We start from the raw sequence: 24,151 nt of genomic DNA, 5'->3' as shown, positions 1-24,151 counted from the left end.
GTGACGCAGTAATTTGAGCGCTGTGCCCGTACAATTGTGTGGGCCGAACGAATTGTGAATGTATCTGCAACTCCAACTGCAACTGCATCTGCAGATACATCTGCATTTGTATCTGTATCTGCAGCCGAGCTGCGTCGCTTTGTTGCTGCCAAGCAGAGCACGAAAATAGTTGCCGCTGCAATTGGAAACTTCTCATTAGCAGTCAAGGAGACAGAGAGGCATTTGGCATTTCATTTTCACTCCACTTAACGCTCGGTCAGGAGGCAAAAGCAACTCTAATGAGATAAAGCCGCCGTCAGAGCAAATATTTAAAGGGTATCTCGCATAATAATAAATCATGAGCATCGAGAGCCTGGCTGGAAAGTGCATTTTCTGATTGCCGCTAAATGAATCACTTAACCCAAAGCAACCACAGCCGGGCAGCCGGGCAGCCGGGCAGCCACAGCTCGTGTCGGCTATATCAGACGCTCTTCAAAGAGCCGCTGCCGTTGTTTATAAGTCTTTTGTTCTGGGCGGGGGCAGAGTCGTGTTAATAAAGTTAAGCTGCAATAAAATTGAATTGTTCCCTGTCGAATGCCCGGGCTGATGCAGCGGCAACAATGTTGTCGCCAGAGCTGATATAATAATGATATGTGGCCCGCTTGTAAATGCCGGTTTAGAGTCGAAATCGTTAACGATATATTCGTTTATTTCGTTTACTTACTGTGCCTCATGCTCCAACATCGTTGAGGCCTTCATCACATCACGCTTGACCACGGGCCCAATGCGTATGGCGGAATACTGTAAAAGAAGCAAAAGATACAGATACAATTGAGTGCTAAGAAAAAGCAAGAGATATGATTTATGCCTAGACCTCCCAGAACTTAATTAAAACTAAGCCGTTTCCTTAACACGATTTAAAGCTTTTAAACAAATATAAATTGCTTAACAAAATATATTTGTTTCACATATTTTTCGATTTTATTAGTCTATTACTTTTGGTTTATGTTTATCTAAAGTCCTATCTATCTGCAGGTGTTTGAAGTTAAATACCTCTGAGTAATAATGCCTATTAAAATGTGACTAACGGAAATGATAACAAAAATGTGACAATATTTTGCGAAAACAATCAAAGCGATTCTCTTCACACATAATCGAATTTCAAATTCTGACGCACCACGCAGCTGGAAAGTTCTCAAAAATTGTGGGCGGAGGGAAAATGCGTAATAGCAGATGCAAAGCTAATTAGATAAAGCGCACAGAATAACATCGATACGACAACGGGTGCAAAAGGTAAAAGGTCGAGTTGCCAGCAAACTGACACCTACCTACAAATTGCTGACGTCAGCACTTCACGTTCAAAAGGTGGCCACAGGCACGAGGCGTGAGGTCAGGGGGCAAGGGTTGTTGTCACGGCTGAGAAGCGCTCTTAAAGAGTTCATTTCAAGACCAAAAGCGATCAGTCAGCGGCAAAGTCAATGCTGGTGCTGTCAGTTCAGCTATTTTCCAGCTAAACTTGGCTATTTTGGCTGTCATTTCAATAACATATGCAAATACAACCCTGTTCATATCAAATTGCTGTCATAATTCAGCGATTATTAACACTGCCTTTAGTTGCGGCAGTTGCCAACACTGTTCGGAGTTCGTGTCTGCATGGCTAAATAGCAGCTTGAAACTACAAATTGGATAATTGCTGTTTATTTTTATTGTTGTTGTTGTTTTTTATCTTCTTCATTTTATTTCTTATTGTTGCTACCCTTCTTTAGTTCTGCACGTTCCGGTCAACTTCCGTTCTTATGCACATCTATTATTTACATTTTGGGCCAACTTCCTTCACTGCCTTCGCGCTGCTGATTTCATTAAAAATGCGGTCGCAACGTGTTTATGAATGAAAATTAAGCAATAAGCTCTTCAAGCTGCCAGTGTGTGTGTGCGTGCGTGTGTGTGTAGATTTGTGCTTGTATATGTGCATGTCTCTGTGCGATGCAGGAAGAATTACTTCCGTTGTTGTTGTTGTTTTGTTTTTGTTTTCATTTATACGTACATTTACTCATTCATTCATTTGCTCATTCACTCGCTCGTTTGTTCACTCATTCATTTGTTTTGTATACCCTTTCAGGCGGTATTATAGCTAAAGCATTAAATGTGTAATTGTTTTAAGCATATAAAATATGATTCTCAAATATATATTTATGATCTGATCTAAAAACATATCCATTCATCTTAAGGCGTTTGTCTCTCGTAGCTATTGCCAAATCTTAATGGAATTGTTTGCTAGGGTATTTGGTCTTCGACAAACGGACAATTTAGTTTTTGTTTTTTCTTTTTCTTTTTGTTTTTATATTGACGCTCTTGTTGTTGGTTTTTTGTGTTCTTGGCAGCGGCTACGTCGCATTAATGAAAACGTTGGCATTGTCTGCTTCTTCGCTCACTTCCTTCCTTTCATTCTTTTATAGCCTATATGTAGATATATAGTACATGTGCCGCAAAACATGAGAAAAAGCGCACAAAATAAAATTCATTCATTAAATTCAGCGATACGATGAACGCGCCATGGAGTAAGAAAGTGGGCTAGCCAGCGCGAAAGAGCGAAAGAGAGAGGCAGACAGAGGGAGAGTGAGCGGGCTCCAGTGATTGGCTTAAGGGGGAGGTGGTGGAGAGAGAGCGTGCGTTAGAGCTAGAGCGAGACAGCTAATTTAGTTGTTTGCCTTTGCACAATGGACTACAATTTCATTCGTTTTGTGCACCATTTCTTGACATTGTTGTTGTTGTTCTTCTTAACTTTTACGCTTCGACCAGCTCTACAAACTCTACAAAGTTGTTGTAATGAAAAACAGCAATTATTAGAATTGCGAGACAGCTAATCAATTTGCTGTTTCAGCTGGCTTCTGCTACTACTACTGCTTGTTCTTGTTCTTCTTTTTCTTGGTGGCTTTTTATATTCGCCTGACTTTGCATTTTGTTGTGGGCGTTGCGCGTTGCCAATGCAATAGCATATTTGCATGCAACTACGTCTCGATTACAAATTGTTGGCAACGCTTCACGCTAAGCATGGCAGAGTGCCTCGGCTTGCGAAACTCACCATGAGTGCGAGTGCATGTGTAAGTGTATGTGTGTGTGTGTGCGAGTGCTGTTGACTTTTAATTAAAATGCATAGGGGAATCAAATTACCTACACAACCCTACCAGCGTAGGTATGTAGTATGTACGTAGCCTCTACTAGATAGAGTATTCAATGACGTCGACGCCCGCAGCAGCATAGCAACTAACAATTAAGGCAAGAGCAACCACAAGAGTAGCAACAGCAACAACAACAACAACAACAGGTTGGTGGCTGCGTAGTTACAATTACAGCCCAAATACCTGAATTAAACGAAACTTACTCAACAACAAACTTACTCAACGTTTTCACTGATATACCCTATGCAGAGAGTACTTTAAATTTGTCAAGCACTTTGCAACAAAGCGGAGGCTATGAAGCTGGGGGTAGATATGCGCAAAGTTAGGTTAGAAAGGTTGTATTGAAATTGAATACAGTTATATGTGAATGTTGATTAAGTAACAATTATTTTTATAGGTATATCCATCCATTAACATTTATATAAAGAACTGTCAACATTCGTGCAAATATTGCGTCCATTACAAGATATATATTTATATTTATATATATAATTATAGACAAAACCAATTTAGATTGACTTTGCTCAGGTTTTTCTCGTGTAACCTAAACCTCCATCCCAGCTTACACTTGATTTCGCCCTTTGCCGTTAACGCATAATAGTTTTTCCTGGCGCTTATGTACATATCTGGCTGCATTATATAACCCCACGCAGCTGTAACTGCGATTTAGCCAACGTTAACTATAAATATACACGGCTCCATTAATTCTATTATAAGACTGACTTTCAGGCCCGATCATATTACTGCAGTGTATGTGTGTGTCTGCTAATGTATTGAGTGCTTTGCCACGTGAAAGATATCTATTTTGTTTTCTTGCTGTGTGCGTTGGTTATTTCTGTGCAATTTTTCATTCATGAAAGAAAAAACCGTCACGGACGAACTAACAGACTCCCGAGCTGCTGCTTGTTACGTATATTTTCATTCATAAAAGAAGAAGAAAAAAGTAACAGCAAGAGAAAAAAAAAGGCAACAAAAATTGTTTGGCATGAATGAAAATAACTTACTGCGTTGTTGCGGGTGTTGCCTATGTGGGGGTACACACACACGTACACACACGCACACAAATACCAATACCAATACGAACACACGAAAAAGAGGTGTATAAGCAAACAGAGTTTTTTATGAATGGCAGCCACATCTCAGGTTGGCTAGCGACGACGTCGACGTCGACGTCGACGTCGACTACGCTATATTGGGCCGTTAACGACAACGAGAGGCAAATGTTAATGAAGCCGCAGTTGGTAACAAAAACAACAACAACAACGACAGAGATTGCAGGCCAATTGCATAACGGTGCTTGCAACAGCAAACGCAGACGTTGCCACTGCGCCAGCAGAAGCTCTCCATGTCTGTGGTTATTCCATGTTGACTGTCTTCTCTTCATCTTTTTTTTTTTGGTTTTCCGACTGCGTCTCATAAAAAAAATATGCAAACATATACACTGCGCACCATAAATCAGCGCCAAGTCTGTGGCGTAATGGAAATGCGGCTGCCCAAACTGTATGGCAATATGCATGCAGAGAGGTTAATTGAAGCAGCACCCACTGTACTGCTACCCGGTTGCCGCCACAAAAGACCTGGTAGCCGTACTTCCCTTTAAGGAAAACATATTTATTAGAGAAATTCTGTTGATAACATGATATTTTAACAAAATTCAAAATTTCATTCGACAATAGCAAAGCTTTTACAAAGGCGGAAAAGAGTAAGAGCTAGTGGAGAACGCCCACTAATATATATACATGTGTACATATATGTATATACAAATGGTGGAGAGTTTGATATGCTAGCAAAAGAGAGAGTTAAAGTGAAAACTCAACACAGATCAAGAGGAAGAGAGCAATTAAGCTATAAAAATATAAAAAGAGATTTCAAGCGTTTGCAATGATCTGCTCTGTATAAACACACATAATCAAACACACACACAACACACATAGAAACGCACATTATATTTAAGCGTACTTTATTTAATGTTGTTTTCAAGCGGTTTTCATATTATGGAATGCGATTCTTTAATGGCCTTTGGTGTGAAATTCGCCAATCATTTAAATTGAGGGGCTGCTAATGAATTATTGTTATTGGTATAAATATTGTGCGTATTCGTTTTATAAGTGAATTATGTTAATCTTCGGAGTATGTGTATTCGTGTTCGTGTGTGTGTGTGTGTTTGACGCACGCCCCCGCTAAACACATGGCCTGAAGATAAAGATAGCAGGCAGGCTGGCAGATAGTCGGCCAGGCAGACAGCAACAAGTGCAATTAATTTTTATGAATAGAAAGCGCGGCATTGATCTGCTGCTGCTGCTGCCGCTGCCGCTGCCGCTGCTGCTGCCGTTACGCCCTGCCGCGTCGTGTTTAATTTATAGAAATGTATAGCAAATGTTTATTTGATCAATAAAATGAATTATTGTCCGAGAGCAGATGTGCGTTTGTGCGAAAGAAAGAGAGCGAAAGAGACTCTACACATTGTACAAACAAGCAAGCCGTCTGCCAAAATGAATGAAACAACAGAAATAACAACAATAACAGCAGCCAATAATAACTGAATGCCGCCACAGCGTGGGGGCTGCAATTAAAAAGAGCGCAGATGCCAGCAGCTGAGAGCGCAAGAGCAAGCGCGTAATGTAAATGTATGAATGTGTGTGTGTAATTGATTTGTTTCTATACAATTTATTGCCTGTCTGCTGCTTGTTGCTCTTTATTTTATTTTATTTTTTTTTGGAGAAGCGTGTTTCATTTTTTTGGAGACACTTGCCGAGCTGGTTATTGTCGTTGTTGTTGTTGTTGTTGTTGCCATATTGTGAATTAATGAAACGCGCTCAATAAAATGATGAATGAAGCAGCGGCTTCAGCCAGACAGAAAGAAACAGAGAGTGGGAGAGAGAGAGAGAGCGAAGCTGCCCATCAATTGAAGCCGCATTTCAGCAAGAAGAGAGCAGCCTTTACTCTCTTGCAACTCTTACAACTGCATTAGCTATCGTTTTTATATCAATTTGCGAAGAGTCGATGGTTTTTGATGTGCCGTAAATTAAACACATACGCCTTTTTAACGCGTATGGCAATGTGTCTGAAATCAATGGAAAACGTTTTTATATTTATTTTGTTGTTGCTGTCTGCCAGCAACAATAAAACAACAAGACACTTAAATGACAATTTCCGGTCAGTTTGGTCAGAGCCAATATAAATTGGAATCCCTGTTCGTATTTCACAGCGTGGGTGCTTCGTATAATTACTCGAGCTCAATGAAAATATACACAAGCACATGTATATAAACAAGATACATACATATATACTTAGTTCCATATATTGATAAAAATACCATACTCTAGTGGAGAGCGGGAGAGCGGGAGAGGGGAGAGCTTCAAAAAAAAGCTTAGATTTGAACAGAAGAACTACATACATATATAGAGCTAGGCTTTTTAGCTAGGTTATTTATTTATAATTGTGTAACTTTCAGCATGTTACATAATCGACAACAAAACTAATATGCCCACTGCAAACGCAATTAAATAGTTGACAAGCAACCGCATGGTCGGTTTGGTATGTGCGTTGGCGCTAGTTAGTTACTAAATTTGGCTTAAACGAAGGCGGAACTTGTTACATAGCCGGCCGGCCGCTGCCCACATAACTCGCTCGCAACTCATGAATGAATGAATGCCAATCAAGCGGCATCTGTCAGTTTGTCACTCCGTCAGTTTGTCACTCCGTCAGTCTGTCAGTTTGTCAGTTTGTCTGGCTGTCAGTCAGGCCGAGAGTTTGCCATAATTGATTTTTGAAACAACCGCAAAAAAGTTGACGGCGACAAATTTTTCGTTTCAAATGTGAAAACCATACAAAGCCATATGCAAGGCTTAAAGCGAGCATGCCAGACTTGCAGTTACCCTATACTGAAAAACTAACGAAAACCTACAGTTAATGCTGCTTGCTATGCTGCCTTTCTATTCGAGTCTCAAAGAATAGTGACATAATGTAACAGGCAGAAGGCGAAGTTTGAAGGAGAAGTATGTATATATATTATCAAGCAGTATTAAAAGCCGAGGCGATCTAGACATGTCCGTCTGTCTGTCCTTCCGTCTGTCTGTATGAGACTATGAGAGCAAGAAACTTAAAATTTGGAGCCTAGGTTATCCTATGGCACGTGTAAATCATCGTTTGTTCAGCTCCCTTACCAAGAAATCGAGAAATATCGATTTAGACTTAGATTTTCGACTGTATTTTGAAGCTAGAGACACCAAATATAACATTTACATACTCGTAGAGTATTTACATTTATATACAACTTTTTGCATAACGTCCCGCCGTTTCGATAAAACTGAAGAAATAAGCTCATTTTAAGAGCTACTGCCTTGGGCCTTAGTATGTGAGCATGTAAGTATGTGATTTGTAAGCACTCAAAATTTCATAGTGATCGAACTGTAAACACCCGAGTTAATCAAGAATGCATTTCCCATATATAGCAGGGGGGCTAAGAGAAGATGAAGCAGAAGCTTACGGCGTGCTTGTGTGGGCGTGTGAGTGGGCGTGTATGCGTACTACACGTGTATCTATATGTAGAAGGAAGTTCTAGTGTTAGGTTTAGGGTATCACCTAGTCGAGCAGTGCCAACTAGAGCACTCTTGCTCGTTCCACTCTGTTGTATTCTATTCTATTTTATTCTATATCATAAGCTGCTGAAATTTTAGAGGCGAACGATTTACATTGAATAGATTGTTTCAGATGAGTTCACAATAAATCAGATGCCAGCGCGTTCCAGTTATTTGCCACAACAGTTGTCAACTGTTGCACGCCTCTGACGAGCATTATGTAAGTTGGTCTTGGCCAATTTGCATATACTTGTCTGTCTGTCTGTCTGTCTGACTGTGTGTGTGTGTGTGTGTGTTGCGTTGGCGTCTCGATTTGGTTGTTGCCTTTTGGCTTGGGAAAAGTGTTTGCCTGCATAAATGATGAAAATGATGAGACGAGACTGTGGGAAAGCCTACCAAATGTGGGCTGCTCTTAATGAGCTTGGCTAATTGAGCTGGCCCGGGGGCAAAACGAGTTTCAGTTAAGCCCAAATCAAATATTTATGTGTAACATTTCAAATTCTATAGAAAGGCGCTTCGCTTGAATTTCGCAAATAATTGTTTTCTTTTTCTACTAACTCAGGGAATGTTAGAGAGGAGTATAATATAGTCTAATAGAGTATTATCGAATATAGTACAGTATAATATAGAGTATATAGAGTATAGTACAGTACAATATAGAGTAATATAGAGTATATTACAGTATAATATAGAATTATAGAATTTATTAGAGTACAATGTTATAGGGCATTAAAGTAAATGCGAACCCTTCTGGGCCAGAAAAGTACTTAGTATTGCAAAAGAATTATAATATCTCCAAAGTTTGGAGTAAGAATTGGAATACTAGGGTATATAGTATGGTATAATGTTCTGTGCCTGAAATAATTCTAGAGTTTCTAACAAGCATTCTGATATCTGTGCTTTTTCATATAACAATAACACATATAATAAATACATATATGTACTTAAAATGTTGTTTATTGTTGTCAACTTCCGCTTGGCATTTCCGCTGCTTGGCATTAAATTCGAAGCCGAAAGTACAAATACAAACAAATGCCCATAAAAAATGATATTGTTTATATATATACATATATATGCATGTATAGGAAATATTTGTTAGATGGCATCAAATGGCAAATGCTGAAAATTCATTCATGAAAATGCGTTTAAAACAAATAAATTGAAACAAAAATAAATATATACACTCATAATGAAGCGAAATGATTTGCGAATTGCAATACGAGCTGCCATATCCGTTCAGGTACATATATATATATATATATATAGGTATATATACTTGGCATATATATATAGATATATATGTTATGTATATGTGCGTTGATAGTGTATTTGGCTGGCGTATATATAGAGCGCAGCGTATTTATAGTTGGTGTTCAATCTTTTCGCGATTGGGGGCCAGACCTGGCAGAGATTGGGCTGGGGCAGAGATTGGGTTGGGGCAGTGCGTGCTGTTGGCTACGCGCCCGTCGCCTGGCTGCTTGTGGCATGAATCATTCGATGTGGCCGGGTTTTGTAGTTGTTATTTGTTGTTCTTGTTCTTGTTGTTGTTGTTGTTGTTGTTGTTGCAACTATTTGCACCGCATTTATAAAAATACATTTTATGTTTACGCCGTTCGCGACGTGCTCGTCGCTGTCTGCCGCGCTGGCTGCGAGGACGCCAGAAGGAGACGGACGCCAGAAGGAGACGGACGCCAGAAGGAGACGCAACACAGAAGGAGACGGACGACAGAAGGAGACGGAAACGCAGGTGGCGACTGGCAACAGGGAACTGGCAACTGAGCTCCGAGGCTTAGGCAGACGCCGCAGACGCCGCCGCCTCGGGCACTCATAATTTTCCAAAAATACTTTTTGTCCGACAATTTACAACTTTTTTGCCATATTTCACTAAATTCAGTTTTGAAAATAAATCGCGAAAAGCGAAGCGTAAAACAGAAACAGTTTTTTGTTTTTAATGTTACCAATTTGTTGCTCGATAAAGAGATCTTCGCGCTGAATCGATCAATAAACTGGGTTTGTACGCTTTTCTAGTCTTTTCTTAAATACTATATACTATATTTTTCAGCTTTAGCTTTTTCTATTACATTCAACTTAAGGCGATTTTGTATGGGTTGCAAGATATAGGATACTTTTCAAATATTTCATTATAAAAAATATTATCATTCTTAAACAAAAACAAGAGCGTCGAATATCTTATTCTTCTTAATACCCTCTAGATACATATATGCCAAATTTATCTAGAGGCCAAACCGTGAAGAAAAAACCAAACCTCGTGAAAATCTGATAAGATTTGACCGAGTTATAGGATTGGGAAATTTCGACCTATGTATGTACTTTGTCTATATAGGATATTTCGAGCTACCATTTTCACATGAATTTCAACCAAAAATCATGTTTCCAGATTTAGATGCCAAATTGATCTACGGGCCAAACCGTGAAGAAAAAACCAAACCTCGTGAAAATCTGATAAGATTTGACCGAGTTATGGGTTTAGGAAATTTCTACCTATGTATGTACTTTGTCTATATAGGATATTTCGAGCTACCATTTTCACATGAATTTCAACCAAAAATCATGTTTCCAGATTTATATGCCAAATTGATCTACGGGCCAAACCGTGAAGAAAAAACCAAACCTCGTGAAAATCTGACAAGATTTGACCGAGTTATAGGATTGGGAAATTTCGACCTATGTCTATATAGGATATTTCGAGCTACCATTTTCACATGAATTTCGACCAAGAATCGTGTTTCCAGATTTAGATGCCAAATTGATCTACGGGCCAAATCGTGAAGAAAAAACCAAACCTCGTGAAAATCTGATAAGATTTGACCGAGTTATAGGATTGGGAAATTTCGACCTATGTCTATATAGGATATTTCGAGCTACCATTTTCACATGAATTTCGACCAAGAATCGTGTTTCCAGATTTAGATGCCAAATTGATCTAGAGGCAAAACGATGCAGAAAAAACCAAACCTCGTGAAAATCTGATAAGATTTGACCGAGTTATGGGTTTAGGAAATTTCGACCTATGTATGTACTTTGTCCATATAGGATATTTCGAGCTACCATTTTCACATGAATTTCGACCAAGAATCGTGTTTCCAGATTTAGATGCCAAATTGATCTACGGGCCAAACCGTGAAGAAAAAACCAAACCTCGCGAAAATCTGATAAGATTTGACCGAGTTATAGGATTGGGAAATTTCGACCTATGTCTATATAGGATATTTCGAGCTACCATTTTCACATGAATTTCGACCAAGAATCGTGTTTCCAGATTTAGATGCCAAATTGATCTACGGGCCAAGCCGTGAAGAAAAAACCAAACCTCGTGAAAATCTGATAAGATTTGACCGAGTTATGGGTTTAGGAAATTTCGACCTATGTATGTACTTTGTCCATATAGGATATTTCGAGCTACCATTTTCACATGAATTTCAACCAAAAATCATGTTTCCAGATTTAGATGCCAAATTGATCTACGGGCCAAACCGTGAAGAAAAAACCAAACCTCGTGAAAATCTGATAAGATTTGACCGAGTTATAGGATTGGGAAATTTCGACCTATGTCTATATAGGATATTTCGAGCTACCATTTTCACATGAATTTCGACCAAGAATCGTGTTTCCAGATTTAGATGCCAAATTGATCTACGGGCCAAACCGTGAAGAAAAAACCAAACCTCGTGAAAATCTGATAAGATTTGACCGAGTTATAGGATTGGGAAATTTCGACCTATGTCTATATAGGATATTTCGAGCTACCATTTTCACATGAATTTCGACCAAGAATCGTGTTTCCAGATTTAGATGCCAAATTGATCTACGGGCCAAACCGTGAAGAAAAAACCAAACCTCGTGAAAATCTGATAAGATTTGACCGAGTTATAGGATTGGGAAATTTCGACCTATGTCTATATAGGATATTTCGAGCTACCATTTTCACATGAATTTCAACCAAAAATTATGTTTCCAGATTTAGATGCCAAATTGATCTACGGGCCAAACCGTGAAGAAAAAACCAAACCTCGTGAAAATCTGATAAGATTTGACCGAGTTATGGATTTAGGAAATTTCGACCTATGTATGTACTTTGTCTATATAGGATATTTCGAGCTACCATTTTCACATGAATTTCAACCAAAAATCATGTTTCCAGATTTAGATGCCAAATTGATCTACGGGCCAAACCGTGAAGAAAACCCCAAACCTCGTGAAAATCTGATAAGATTTGACCGAGTTATGGATTTAGGAAATTTCGACCTATGTATGTACTTTGTCTATATAGGATATTTCGAGCTACCATTTTCACATGAATTTCAACCAAAAATTATGTTTCCAGATTTAGATGCCAAATTGATCTACGGGCCAAACCGTGAAGAAAAAACCAAACCTCGTGAAAATCTGACAAGATTTGACCGAGTTATAGGATTGGGAAATTTCGACCTATGTCTATATAGGATATTTCGAGCTACCATTTTCACATGAATTTCAACCAAAAATTATGTTTCCAGATTTAGATGCCAAATTGATCTACGGGCCAAACCGTGAAGAAAAAACCAAACCTCGTGAAAATCTGATAAGATTTGACCGAGTTATGGGTTTAGGAAATTTCTATCTATGTATGTACTTTGTCTATATAGGATATTTCGAGCTACCATTTTCACATGAATTTCAACCAAAAATCATGTTTCCAGATTTAGATGCCAAATTGATCTACGGGCCAAACCGTGAAGAAAAAACCAAACCTCGTGACAATCTGATAAGATTTGAGCGAGTTATGGGATTGGGAAATTTCGACCTATGTCTATATATACTTGAGGGTATATACTCCGGCCTTGCCCGTGGCACGTAGTTTTCAAGAATTCCATTGTATTGTGCTATTTAAAACAGGCTCCTAATTCTTCTTCTTTAACTTTTCGTATAACCCTTAAATTAATTTTCTACATAAAATTAACTATCTAAAAGTTTGGTTAACTATAAAAGTTTCTAAGTCGAACTCCAACTAGATAATATGAGGAACTGCGTCTGTTTCTCATCCTCTTGAGTGGGTTTTATATTTATTCTAGTTAAATCGGAACTTATTTTCTCACTTACCGGAATCTTTGAAGTGCGTAGAAATTCGAGGAGAGCTTCCAAGGAGCCCAATGTTGAGGCCTGGACGTAGACGCCGCTCGGAGCCAATTTGATGTGGCTAAGCGCGCTCTTCAGTTCGCGTGCAACTTCCTCCCTGGAATTGACAATAAATGGGATTAGAATAAAGAAGGAATATTTGTAGAGTTCAGAGACTAACTTGCATATCTCGACCTCGTCGGGTTTGTGCGCAATCAGCAGATTGATGCCTGCAATGGCCTTCTCCAGATCCTTGGCGGCGATCTTGACGCCCTGCGCGGCCTTCACCTCCTTGTACTCGACATAGGCGTTCTTGACGCGCAGCTCCTTCATGGGCTGCGGCATCAGAAGCGAACGAATCTGCGTGGTTATGGGCCCGTCTGTGCCGGCCAAGATCATGGTCTGGCCCTCGCGCAGTCTGCCATTGATGAGTATGGCATCGATGGTGGTGCCCAGGCCGGGTATGGCCTTCACCTCCAGCACGGTGGCCTGCAGCTCCTCGGAGTACATGAGCCGCTTGGTCAACATATTTTGGCAAAAGTCCGTAATCATGAACAACAGGTTGCCCATGCCCTCGCCCGTGATGGCGCTGGTGGGCACCAGCGAGATGTAGGTCTTGGGATCTGTGTTCTCGTAGAAGAGCGCTGCGTTCAGACCCTGCTCGGCAAACTGTAGAATCACCTCCTTGGTGCGCTGCTGGAACTCCAGCTGTGTGTTCGTCTGCTGCTCCTTGATCACGTCGCGTACGTCGCGGCGGGGAAGCACCTGCCAGTCGTAGAGGCGATCGATTTTGTTGAGGGCCACAATAAAGGGGCATTTCTTCTTCTTGAGCAGCTGTATGGACTCCAGGGTCTGCGGCTCCAGGCCGTGCATAATGTCCACAACCAGAATGGCAATATCACAGAGAGACGAGCCGCGATTGCGCAGATTACTGAACGATTCGTGGCCGGGCGTATCGATGATGAGCAAACCGGGCAGGCGATGCTCAAAGTTGGCGACATTTTTGACATATTTTGTTTGCTCCTTGATGGCATCAATGGGCACGTTGGTGGCGCCAATCTGTTGCGTAATGCCGCCCGCCTCCGAGTCCTGCACATGGGTGCGTCGCAGCTTGTCCAAGATTTTCGTTTTGCCCGTGTCCACATGGCCGAGCACACAAACGACGCCGGCCCGCAGCTCTTCCGTGGTGCGTTTCTTCTCCGCCTCCGACTGGCGTTTGATGATGCGCGCCTCGGCACGCAGGCGACGCGATTCGGGATCATTGGCCAATGTTGCGTCCTCCTTTTCGGACTCTTCGCTCTCCTCCTCGGACTCATCGCTGTCATCGTCGGTATCGCCATCGTCGTCATCGGATTCAGCTTCATCGTGGGCTTCAGTTTTGCCATTGTTGCAGGTTGTGGTGGTTGCTTGAGAGGATTCCTCCTCGGCTTCAGCTTCGCTGTCAGTCGCATCCCAACTTTCCTTAACCGCCTCTTCCTTGGCCTTTTGCTCGGCTGCTGCAGCAGCTGCGGCTGCTTCGGCCGCTTTTTGTGCCTCATCCTTGGCCTCTTCCTCGGTGGCCTCACCCTTGGGCCCCTTCCTCTTGTTGGGACGTATGCGCGTGCCTGTCAACCATTTAATACAAATTAAGAGCAGCTCCATAAAGCTACGTATAGCAACTCACCTGGCCTGGGCGCACGCCTGTCGTTGGGATCGGGTATTTCCAGGCCCTGCGCCTTTAGTGAATCCAACAGCGCCTGGGCACGAGCGCGATCCTCCTTTTGCTTCTTGGTTAACAGTTTGCCTTCGGCCTTAAGGCGCGCCTTGCGTTCGGCCTCCTTTTGTTTCTTCTTCTCTTTGCGCTCGGCTTCTAGGCGCACCGCCTCCAGACGCGCCTCTTCGCGCTCATCCTCCAGCCGTATGCGTTCCTCTTCCAGCTTTTGCTGACGCTCCTCTTCCTCCTTGCGCTTCTTGAGCTGCTCCTGCATGGCGGCCACCATCGCTGCGGACATGCCCTTCTTTTTGCTATCCTTTTTCTCCTTCTCCTCGTCGGCCTCAGCTTTCTTATCCTTCTTGCCCTTTTTCTTATTCTTGCCCGCCTTGCCGCCATCATCGGCATCTTCCGCATCGGCGGCTTCTGGCTTTGCTTCATTCTCAAGCGCAGCTTTAGGTTCTGGCTCTGGTTCCGGCGCTGGGGCTGGAGCTAACGCAAGCTTCTGCTTGGGCTCGAGGGCTGCGCGCTGCTTGGCCAGCGCAGCCTCGCGCTTCTGTCGCTCCTTCTTCTCCTTTTTCTTCTGAGCTGCCGTTTTCAGTCCGCCAGCATCCTCATCTTCATTGTCATTCTCATCAAGGTCTTCGGCGCCGGCTTCTTCGGCAGTCACTGACGCTGCCTTTTTGCCCTTCTTTGGCTTCTTGGCAAGCTCGTCGGCCACCTGCTCGGCTCCAATGGTGGCTGCTGGCGCCTCGCCAGCATATTCCGCCTGCAGTTCTGCCAGCATTTTATCCAAATCTTCGTCGTCATCTTCCTTTCCCTTGCGCTTGGCCTTTTTGCCCTTCTTCTCGTTCTTTTTCTGTGGCTTTACAACCACTGTCTCCTCCTCCTCGGATGAGATTTGTGCCTCCGGCGCATCATTCTCCTCATCGTCATCGTCGTCCAGCAGCAAATTGAAAGCGGACTTCTTGGCAGACTTTTGGCTCGGCTCCTCATCGGAGTCATCGTCCACATTCTTGGCCTTGCCCTTGCCCTTGCCCTTCACATTCAGCTTTTTAACGGCCTTTGTAATGGTCTCAATTGGCGCATTCTCGTCGCTGCCATCATCTGAAGCATTGGCATTTTTCTTGTTCTTCTTTTTGCCCTTCTGCTGATTCTTCTTGTTGTTGGTGCTGACCTGGTCGTTGTCCGAATCTATGACAGTATTGGTTTCCCTATATCGCAAAGTAAACGTAGTTAAGCAGAAAGTTGCCAAAATGCCATCGTGGCAAACAACAAAGAGAGTACTCACATTTCGTCCGCCGATGAGCCGCCCTCAGCGGTGGTCAGTATCTCTTTCTTGCCCTTTTTAGCTTTAACCATCTTTCCTGGCGCAGTCTCAACACGCTTCTTCTCGGAACACCCACGAAACGCCGAAATGAATTCACTGCTGAAAATGTACACGCGACGGACAGGCAACGACGGGTCTCGGTTCCTAGTTTTACAGCTGTGGCTGCTGCGCTCGTTGCTGCTGCTGCTGCTGTCTGATCTACTCTTGCTGGCGGCACGTTGGCTCCTATGTTAAGCGTCAAATTCACAACTTACTTGTTTAAAGCTATTTGGCGTTTCAGATTGCCAAAAAAATCGTAAATTTTCTTTGCACGCCGATTCGGTTAGCGAATACGATGCACCTGTGCTAGAGATGTGCCAAACAACGATTGCACTATCGATAGTTCGTATACTCTGATTTCGATATTCTCTTGTACCAAATTTTTCAATTAAAGCTATTGTCTCATCTCATTTGCACACTTGATTCAACAAATAATATAACCATCACTAAATTACTTACAAAGTTAATGCAGGGAATACCTTGTATACAGATTGGACTAATCGATGCTTGTAGCACTGTTTTACAATTATCGATGGGCCACACTGTGGCTATTGCGACTACCGTCTGTTGAGGTACTCATATGGCACTGCCAACCGCCTGTTTAGTAAACTTAACAGCTGCTAGCTTTAGGCTTATACGATATATAGCGTTTTGCTTGTATATTTTCCTCCTACTTGTCATATATTTATTTAATTTAGCATTCTTTTGTATTATACAATTCACTATATTATTTTCAAAACATACCTAACGGCCAAAAATTATTTGATTGCTGTTAATAACTTTACAGCAAAGTGTTAAGTTACAACGTCAAAAACATCTGTTTCACAAGCCGAGCTAAGTTTGAGGTTATGTGTGCGGCGTTCATTCAGTCTCAAACCAAACTTCAAAGTTGTGCGGACGCCGAATTGGATTTTCATTTGACAGACGCCAATAAAAAGCATCAATTTACGCATATTTTAGGTAACTTGATTTGATATTGTGCGTGCTTGCCTTTTTCAACAATAATAAGTCAATTATTAATCGCACTAGGCAAATTCCAATTACGCGCCTTCACTTTACGCTGCGTCAGCGTATTTTTTTTTTGCGACCTCGTAGGACCATGTCGATTATGTCCGGCGAAGCAACAGGCATCAACGACAGCAACAATACACCCAGCATTTCAGAGAGCAGCGGCAATAGTGCTGAGGTCTGTTGAAATTCGATACCCGCGCCCTTAGTTGTGCATATACATATATATATATATATAAGTATTTCATGTATGCCCCCCCTCCCCGCTCTTCCACTTCAGATCAAGAAACTCGATAGCCAGTCGACGAGCAAAGTTATATCTCTGATAACCAGCGAAAGCGGCTTCAAAGAGGAAACCAACGACAGCCACTTGAGCCGGCTGCAGCAGCTGCGCAGCGAGCTGAACTACATCAGCGAGACGGACTGGATGTACGAGAGTCTCGAGAAGAAGCCGCAGCAATAGGCACAAGATGCTGTCGTTCTGGAGCAAAATCTTCCAGAGCAACGAGCAGGAGCGCGAGCACAAACGTGATCTGCTGCAAATCGAGCACCGCTTCCTGGACCAAGAGCCCAGCAATGATAACAAAGAAAACGACAATGGAAACGGTCTGCAAATGCCAGACTCCGGCTCGGGCAACGAGAACGAGAGTGACAAACTAATCGGCACTTCCTGCTCCGCGCGCAAGGGTGTTATCACATTTGTAACTGATCAGAATGGCCTTATTGATAAGTCCATAGCCTTTCAGAGACAGGCCGCAGGGCAACTGTTCACCGAGTTAACCGTTGGCTCCGTGATCGAGTATCTGACTTATGAGCAGGAGAATGGCGTCAGCAAGGTCATCAAGATACAACAAATCATTGATCAGTCGTGGGAGGAAGCAACAGACAACAAGGTAATCCCCAGACCAGCCAATATCTCAGCCAATGCCAATGATAATTCTTTACCAGGTGGCGGAGGTGCTCGAATCCCTGAAGCTCGACCGGCCCGTCTACTTTAAAACGCAGCTACGCAACATTCTGGGCAACATTACGCAGCGCCTGCCCTCGGCCATCCTGGTGGACACGGACTATGGCGAGCTGAATGTGGACCTGGACAACATTGAGTCGAACTTTATACCCAAAACGGGTGACGAGATCACGCTCATCTGCAATGTTCAGCTGGATGACGGCTATGTGGACAAACAGGGCGAAATACTCGGCGTGAAGAAGATCTTTCCCACACGCATCGAACCGGATCAGAAGTGCACCGTCGAGCGTGTCTTTGAGGAGTTTGCCGTGCTCACCAATGCCTATGTACTCAAGGAGGATGTGCCCAAAGGCATTCAATTGCATCTGGGCGACATTGTCAAGGTCGATCTCATCGAGTGCAAACATGTAAGGAATCCAAGCATTATATAGATATTTATATATGCTCCTGCGGAGGAGGGAAGTCTATGTAGCGAATAGAAGAAGAAGAGATCCAAATCCCCAACAAATATATATATATAAAGACTTTTCTAACACTTCATCCAGCTGATATATATATATATAAATATATTCTTGCCTGCCCACAGTCGAAATTCTCGCGTCGCGCCATCAAGTTGTCTGTGCTGGAGAAGAACTTTGGCCAAGTGAAAAACAATCCATTGAATACGTCGTCGGACAGCAAGCGGGCCGTTTCCATAGAGGGCAAGGATCGCTTTGTGTTCACCGAGCAGTGCAAGAAGCACCACGTCACCCTCAAGGTGAGAAATGTGGGCAAGCGAACCTTTGAGCTTGTCAGCATTGATATACCGAATGCCTCGGATGCGCACATCAGTGTGGTGGAGCCGATCAGCTCGAGGAGCATCGAGATGGGCGGTCATATATCGCTGGTCTTTGAGGTGCACACCCGGTTCATTGGCGAATCGAAGGAGTACTTCACGCTTAAGTTCGACAGGTTCAAGGTGACACGCTATCTGACCGTCGTTGTGTGCTTAACGGAGGAGGATGCCCTGGAGGCGAATCGCCGTCTGATTGCGTCCGAGCAGCTGATGGTCGGTGGACGCACTGCGCGCCAGCGCTCCCGCTTCTATGCCTATCAGGTCTATTCGAATAAGAGCCCACTGGTGCCGGGTGAATCGATTGCCACCAAACGTCGCTTTGTGCCCGTGCATCTGTCCAACTACGAGGTGCCCGAAAAGCTATGCAATATTGTGCTCAAAACTGAGAGCATGTCCGATGTAAGCGATCTGCTGGGCGTCCAGTATCCATTCCTCAACGAGAGCGTCGCCTTCAGCAACTATGTGCAGCGCTTTGCGACCTTGCTGCATCTGGAGGAGATTGACTACAATATTAACTTTCGCAATTATGATCGGGAGCGTGCGCATTTTAATCGTGAAGGCGAATACCTCTCGCTGCAAATTGAGAATCTCGCCGAGCGTCGTCCCTCGCTGGTGCTGGGCGATACTGTGAACGCCATCAATCCCTGGGCGCAGCCGGACAGTAAGGAGAACAAACTGTTCCAAGGCGTCGTCCACAAGGTGTTCTTCAATCGTATTTATCTCAAGTTCAATGCCAACTTTCAGCAGAAATACAATGGCGAGGATTATCGCCTGGAGTTCCACTTCTCGAGGTTCGCCTTCCGCAAGCAGCATCACGCTTTGTCGCGCATTGGCAGCCATATGGGTGAGAATTTCCTGTTTCCCAGCAAGGTCGCGAAGCGCGATCATGTTCAGCTGGAGGTGGAGTTCAAAGATGACAACATGTATCTGTATGACGACAAGCTGAGCTGGTTCAACGAGGGCTTGAACTGCATCCAAAAGCGTGCCGTCTACAATGTACTGCGCGGCGAAACGGAGAATATGCCTTATGTGATCTTTGGACCGCCGGGCACCGGCAAAACTGTGACTCTGGTCGAGACCATCCTGCAGTTGGTGCGCCATGTGCCGGGCTCTCGCCTCCTGGTGGGCACGCCCTCGAATAGCTCTGCAGATCTAATTACCAAACGCATCATTGCGAGCAAAGCGCTCAACCATGGCGAATTTATACGTCTCGTTTCGCAAAACCAGGTGGAGAAGGATCTCGTGCCGCCGGAGCTGGCGAGCTACTGTGCCACCGTCGACATTGGGACCGTCGATTCCGACCATGACAGCGTGAGTAGCTTCAATAATCCTAATCCCAAGCCCAAAGGAAATTAACATATTTTGCTTTTAGATGATTATCACCGAATCGGGTCTTAAGCTGCGCTGCCAGGCCAAGTACCTGGGCAAGCATCGCATCACGATCAGCACCTGCACCACTTTGGGTAACTTTATCCAAATGGACTTCCTACCTGAACATTTTACCCATGTGCTCATCGACGAGGCCGGCCAATGCACCGAGCCGGAGACGATGGTGCCGATTGTGCTGTTGGCGCGGAAACGCAACCAAGTGGTGCTCGCCGGCGATCCTCACCAGCTGCAGGCGATTGTTACCAGTCGTTATGCGAGCGAGCTGGGTCTGGGCATGTCCTATCTGGAGCGCTTGCTGGAGACTTCACCGTATCGCCGGGACATGCAGCGCTATCCCAACAGCTCCGGCTATAATCCCAGCGTGCTGACTAAACTGTTGTACAACTATCGGGCGCTGCCCTCGATCATGAATGTGTACAGCAAACTCTTTTACGACAACGAGCTCATCTCCATGGTCTCGGATAAGGACTCGCGGGAGGGGCGCTTTCTGGCCGAGCTGCAGGCGATTTTTGAAGATCACCAGGGAAGGCCGCGCACTCACGGCACCTTCTTTCACGGCATCATGGGTGAAAATTTGCAGGATTTCGATTCGCCGTCCTGGTACAATATCGCCGAGGCTCGCGAGGTATTTCTATTGACCATACTGCTGTATCGTCGCAATGTGCACCACGAGCAAATTGGCATACTGACGCCCTATGCGAAGCAAGTGAAGACGCTGCGGACCATGTTTATCGCTGCAGACTTGTCCATGCCCAAGATTGGCTCCGTCGAGGAGTTCCAGGGTCAGGTAAGGACCTGCCTTCATTTGAGTGCTCCAACTAAACTGATTGACGCTTCCTTTTTTGGTCTTAGGAACGTGACATCATGCTCATCTCAACGGTTCGCTCCTCGGAGTCCAATCTGCGCGCCGATGCTCGTCTCAGTTTGGGTTTTGTGCGCTGCAACAAGCGCATGAATGTGGCCATCTCTCGTGCCCGCTGCCTGATGGTCATCTTTGGCAATCCCAAGCTGCTCGCCGTCGACGATTGCTGGCGTCATTTGATCCTCTTCTGTGCCAACAACAATGCCTACTTTGGCTGCGAGATGCCCGCATCGATAACAGCACAGGGCGACGAGTCCGACGGCAACGAATCGGACGTGTCCGACTTGGTGCCTTAAGGCCGCTGGCCGCATATTTACTTAACCGAAGTTCCTGACTCCGCTAGATTTATCCAAAGTCTTCGATATAAGACAGCTAAACAACTTGAATAACTGAACTGTCGCCTGACGAATTTTTTTTCATATATGTACTCATTCCTTTATAGACTTAGCATATGTAAGCTATTATCCTTTAAACAAATAAATGAGCTCTGAATCAAATTTACAACTAAAACAAGTGTGTTATTTAACGAAAATCATTTGGAGCAAACAAAAAAAAAAACAACTTGAAAACAGTTTTGAATATGAATATTTTTTCTAGTGATGGACCGTTTTGCGGAGCGTGATTGATCTACGATGAGGCTCACGAGGTGGAACCAAAAAGAGCTATTTATTAAGAGCAGCAGCTCGTAAATAAATAATTTTAATATTAAAATTGCAGAATTTAAATGAGATAATAATAAATGCTATAAAAATGTATTAGACTGTGCCTGTTTTCTAATGTTGGGTCTGGTCTCTGGCGTGTTGCAAAAAATCGCCCATCTCTCGCCCCATTCAACAGCTTTTACGGTTATTTGTACAGTGTGTACACACTCTGCTATAACCGTTATTGTCGGCCATACTTTCGAGCTGCTTGTTATGTGTGCGCGTTCGCAATGAGTTTCAAAGCAAACGAAATAAACTTGTATGTAAATAGAAACATATAAACGACACGCAGGAAAATGGCAAAGCCTGCGCTTGAGGGCAACATCTTCACGCTCAGCGAGAAAAATGAGCATGAAAGAACCAAGCTCGAGGTATGCACGCGCTTTATACGTATATAAGTTTATTTTGGTTTATGTATTTGTGCCCTTTGCAGCGCCTGTCGAAATCCCAATGGCTGAGCGACTACGCAATCGACATTTTCAAGACAATGAAGGAGTCCGAGTTGCGTCGTCGTCAAGTGTTTTTCATGTCGACCCAAATCGATCAACGACCGAAGCTCCTGCAGCTTTGCCAGCTAATCACGCGCACCTACAAGCTCAGCCGTTGCGCCTTGCATTTGTGTAGGTCCAAGGATCCGCCAGCATAAATATATATATATCTGAATAACTGAGTACATTTGCAGCCATTTATTATCTGGACCGTTTCCTGGATTTCTATACCATTCGGACGGACAAGCTGCAACTGATTGCCCTGACCTGTCTGCACATTGCGGCCCAGATCGAGAACCAGGATGCTTTTGTGCCGCGCTACAGCGAAATGAATCGCCTGATCAAGGACTGCTACACGGCGTTCGAGTACAAGGCCGTCGAGCGCAAGGTGCTCACCTTCTTTGAGTTCAACCTGATGCGACCCACGACGGCCAGCTTTGTGGAGATGTTCGCCTGCAGCTTTCTGACACGCGACGATTATGCATCCTACTGCCAACAACTGGATGAGCTGCCCGCCTTGGCAGCCAGCTATCCGCGCTACAGTTGCTTCGAGCAAATGCTGGCCTCGCTGGCACAGCTGCTGCTTCGCATATCTGACTACACTCTGAGCAGTAAGCTGACGAATATTTGCAATTGATTATAGCCTGAACCCGTGGAAATTGCTAAGAGGGTATATTGTTTTTGTGAGAACGGATGTGGCATAGAAAAAGAAGAGTTAATTTTATAAATTCGTGGTCAGGATGTCGAAAGGAATCAATCTAGCCATGTCCGTCTGTGTGAAGGCGTATCATAAGAAACTAAACTTAAAATTTATATCCTATACCATACGAAAACAACAGACACCGAAGCTAATCAAGGATGCACTTCGCATACGTAGTGTGGGGACAAAGAAGCGCACGCTGCTTAAAGAGCTCAGAGGGAAGTTTCGTATAGAAGAAAGTTTGGGGCTGGGTTCAGGGCATCTTCTAGTCGGCCACTGCCGACTAAAGTTGTTTTTGTATTATTCAAAATTAACCAAAATAAAATGTCAATTGCAGTCAACAGATTTAGCAACGAGCCGCCTTCCCTGCTGGCCGCAAGCTGTATTGCTGCCACGCGACAGGTGTGCGGCCTGCCCAAGCGCTGGACGCCCTACCTAACACAGCTTACGTCGTACACGGAACACATGGTGGAACCATGTGTGGACGTCATCACACTTTATCACTATTATCACGCGATGCCCGCTGTGAAGGGACAACAGCTACAGGAGAGCAACTGGCCCAGTCCTGATTCTGGCTTTGAGGAGAGTCTCCTAACACCCCAAATGAAAGTTGTTTCCGTTGAGGTGGAAGCCTTTAATGTCATAACCGTGCAGCTACAATCGCCCGGCACACAACAACAAACGGCATTGGGCAAACGTTGTCGCGATAACGACAAAGGAGATCTCCAGCCAAAGCGCTTGAAGATGGACCAAGGTCATAAACAAACCTAGCATTTATTACTACACTCCTTAGACTTTCGAATAGTCTAAACTTGGATTTTCAATTTGAGATAATTTCTGCTAGCTAAAATTGCAAACATTGAATGAAGTATTATTGTTTCGCTTAAAAGCAAAGACTCTCTGTTTTTGCTTAAAAATGTATAATTATATATAGGTATATATATAAATATGTGCCTTCGAAGAGCAAAATTTAAACTAAATAGTTCATTGTAAAAAAAAAAAAAACAACAACAAATTTGTTGCTTCAACTTTTTAAAGGGTAAACTAATCAGGGGATTTGCTTGGATGGATGCTGGATGCCATAATCTTGTGATCTATGTCATATTTTGTTTTATATAAATAAAAGAAACAAGAAAAATGTCTGTACTCACGGTAAACCTGCATGACGTACCTCCCGGTTAAATAATCAGCAGATCCCTTACGCCTTGTCCCTCCCACGAAGCTTTAACTAGTTGAGAATTACAAGCGTCAAGCCACGAGAAGAGTACAGCGTGCATGCCAGAGCAGAT

At 43.6% G+C, this 24,151-nt stretch overlaps 3 protein-coding genes across 3 annotated transcripts in view; 2 read left to right on the top strand and 1 right to left on the bottom strand.

Annotated features, from left to right (window-relative positions):
- Positions 1 to 16,210, bottom strand: part of LOC115771043 (eukaryotic translation initiation factor 5B) — a 38,400-nt gene extending 22,190 nt beyond the window's left edge. The window contains exons 1-5 of the mRNA XM_030716583.1: positions 15,835 to 16,210; positions 14,517 to 15,757; positions 13,035 to 14,457; positions 12,839 to 12,971; positions 704 to 780 (exon numbers count right to left, since the gene is read on the bottom strand). Of these exons, the coding sequence (XP_030572443.1) occupies positions 704 to 780; positions 12,839 to 12,971; positions 13,035 to 14,457; positions 14,517 to 15,757; positions 15,835 to 15,905 (2,945 nt within the window). The 5' untranslated portion in view covers positions 15,906 to 16,210. The remainder of the gene's footprint in view (positions 1 to 703; positions 781 to 12,838; positions 12,972 to 13,034; positions 14,458 to 14,516; positions 15,758 to 15,834) is intronic.
- A 1,159-nt stretch (positions 16,211 to 17,369) lies between these two features.
- Positions 17,370 to 21,463, top strand: LOC115771045 (probable RNA helicase armi). The gene is made up of 5 exons (XM_030716584.1): positions 17,370 to 17,813; positions 17,869 to 18,294; positions 18,474 to 20,033; positions 20,095 to 20,898; positions 20,964 to 21,463. Exons 1-5 carry the CDS (start codon positions 17,391 to 17,393, stop codon positions 21,267 to 21,269), a joined length of 3,519 nt encoding a protein of 1,172 aa, XP_030572444.1. The 5' UTR covers positions 17,370 to 17,390; the 3' UTR covers positions 21,270 to 21,463.
- A 454-nt stretch (positions 21,464 to 21,917) lies between these two features.
- Positions 21,918 to 23,702, top strand: LOC115771061 (cyclin-J). The gene is made up of 4 exons (XM_030716612.1): positions 21,918 to 22,045; positions 22,108 to 22,294; positions 22,357 to 22,773; positions 23,200 to 23,702. Exons 1-4 carry the CDS (start codon positions 21,971 to 21,973, stop codon positions 23,631 to 23,633), a joined length of 1,113 nt encoding a protein of 370 aa, XP_030572472.1. The 5' UTR covers positions 21,918 to 21,970; the 3' UTR covers positions 23,634 to 23,702.
- The last annotated feature ends 449 nt before the right edge of the window (positions 23,703 to 24,151 follow it).

This window comes from Drosophila novamexicana, unplaced genomic scaffold (assembly GCF_003285875.2).
Source record: "Drosophila novamexicana strain 15010-1031.04,08,12 unplaced genomic scaffold, DnovRS2.1 tig00000024-arrow-pilon, whole genome shotgun sequence".
NCBI lineage: Eukaryota > Metazoa > Arthropoda > Insecta > Diptera > Drosophilidae > Drosophila > Drosophila novamexicana.
This window is presented reverse-complemented; position numbering and strand designations above follow the sequence as displayed.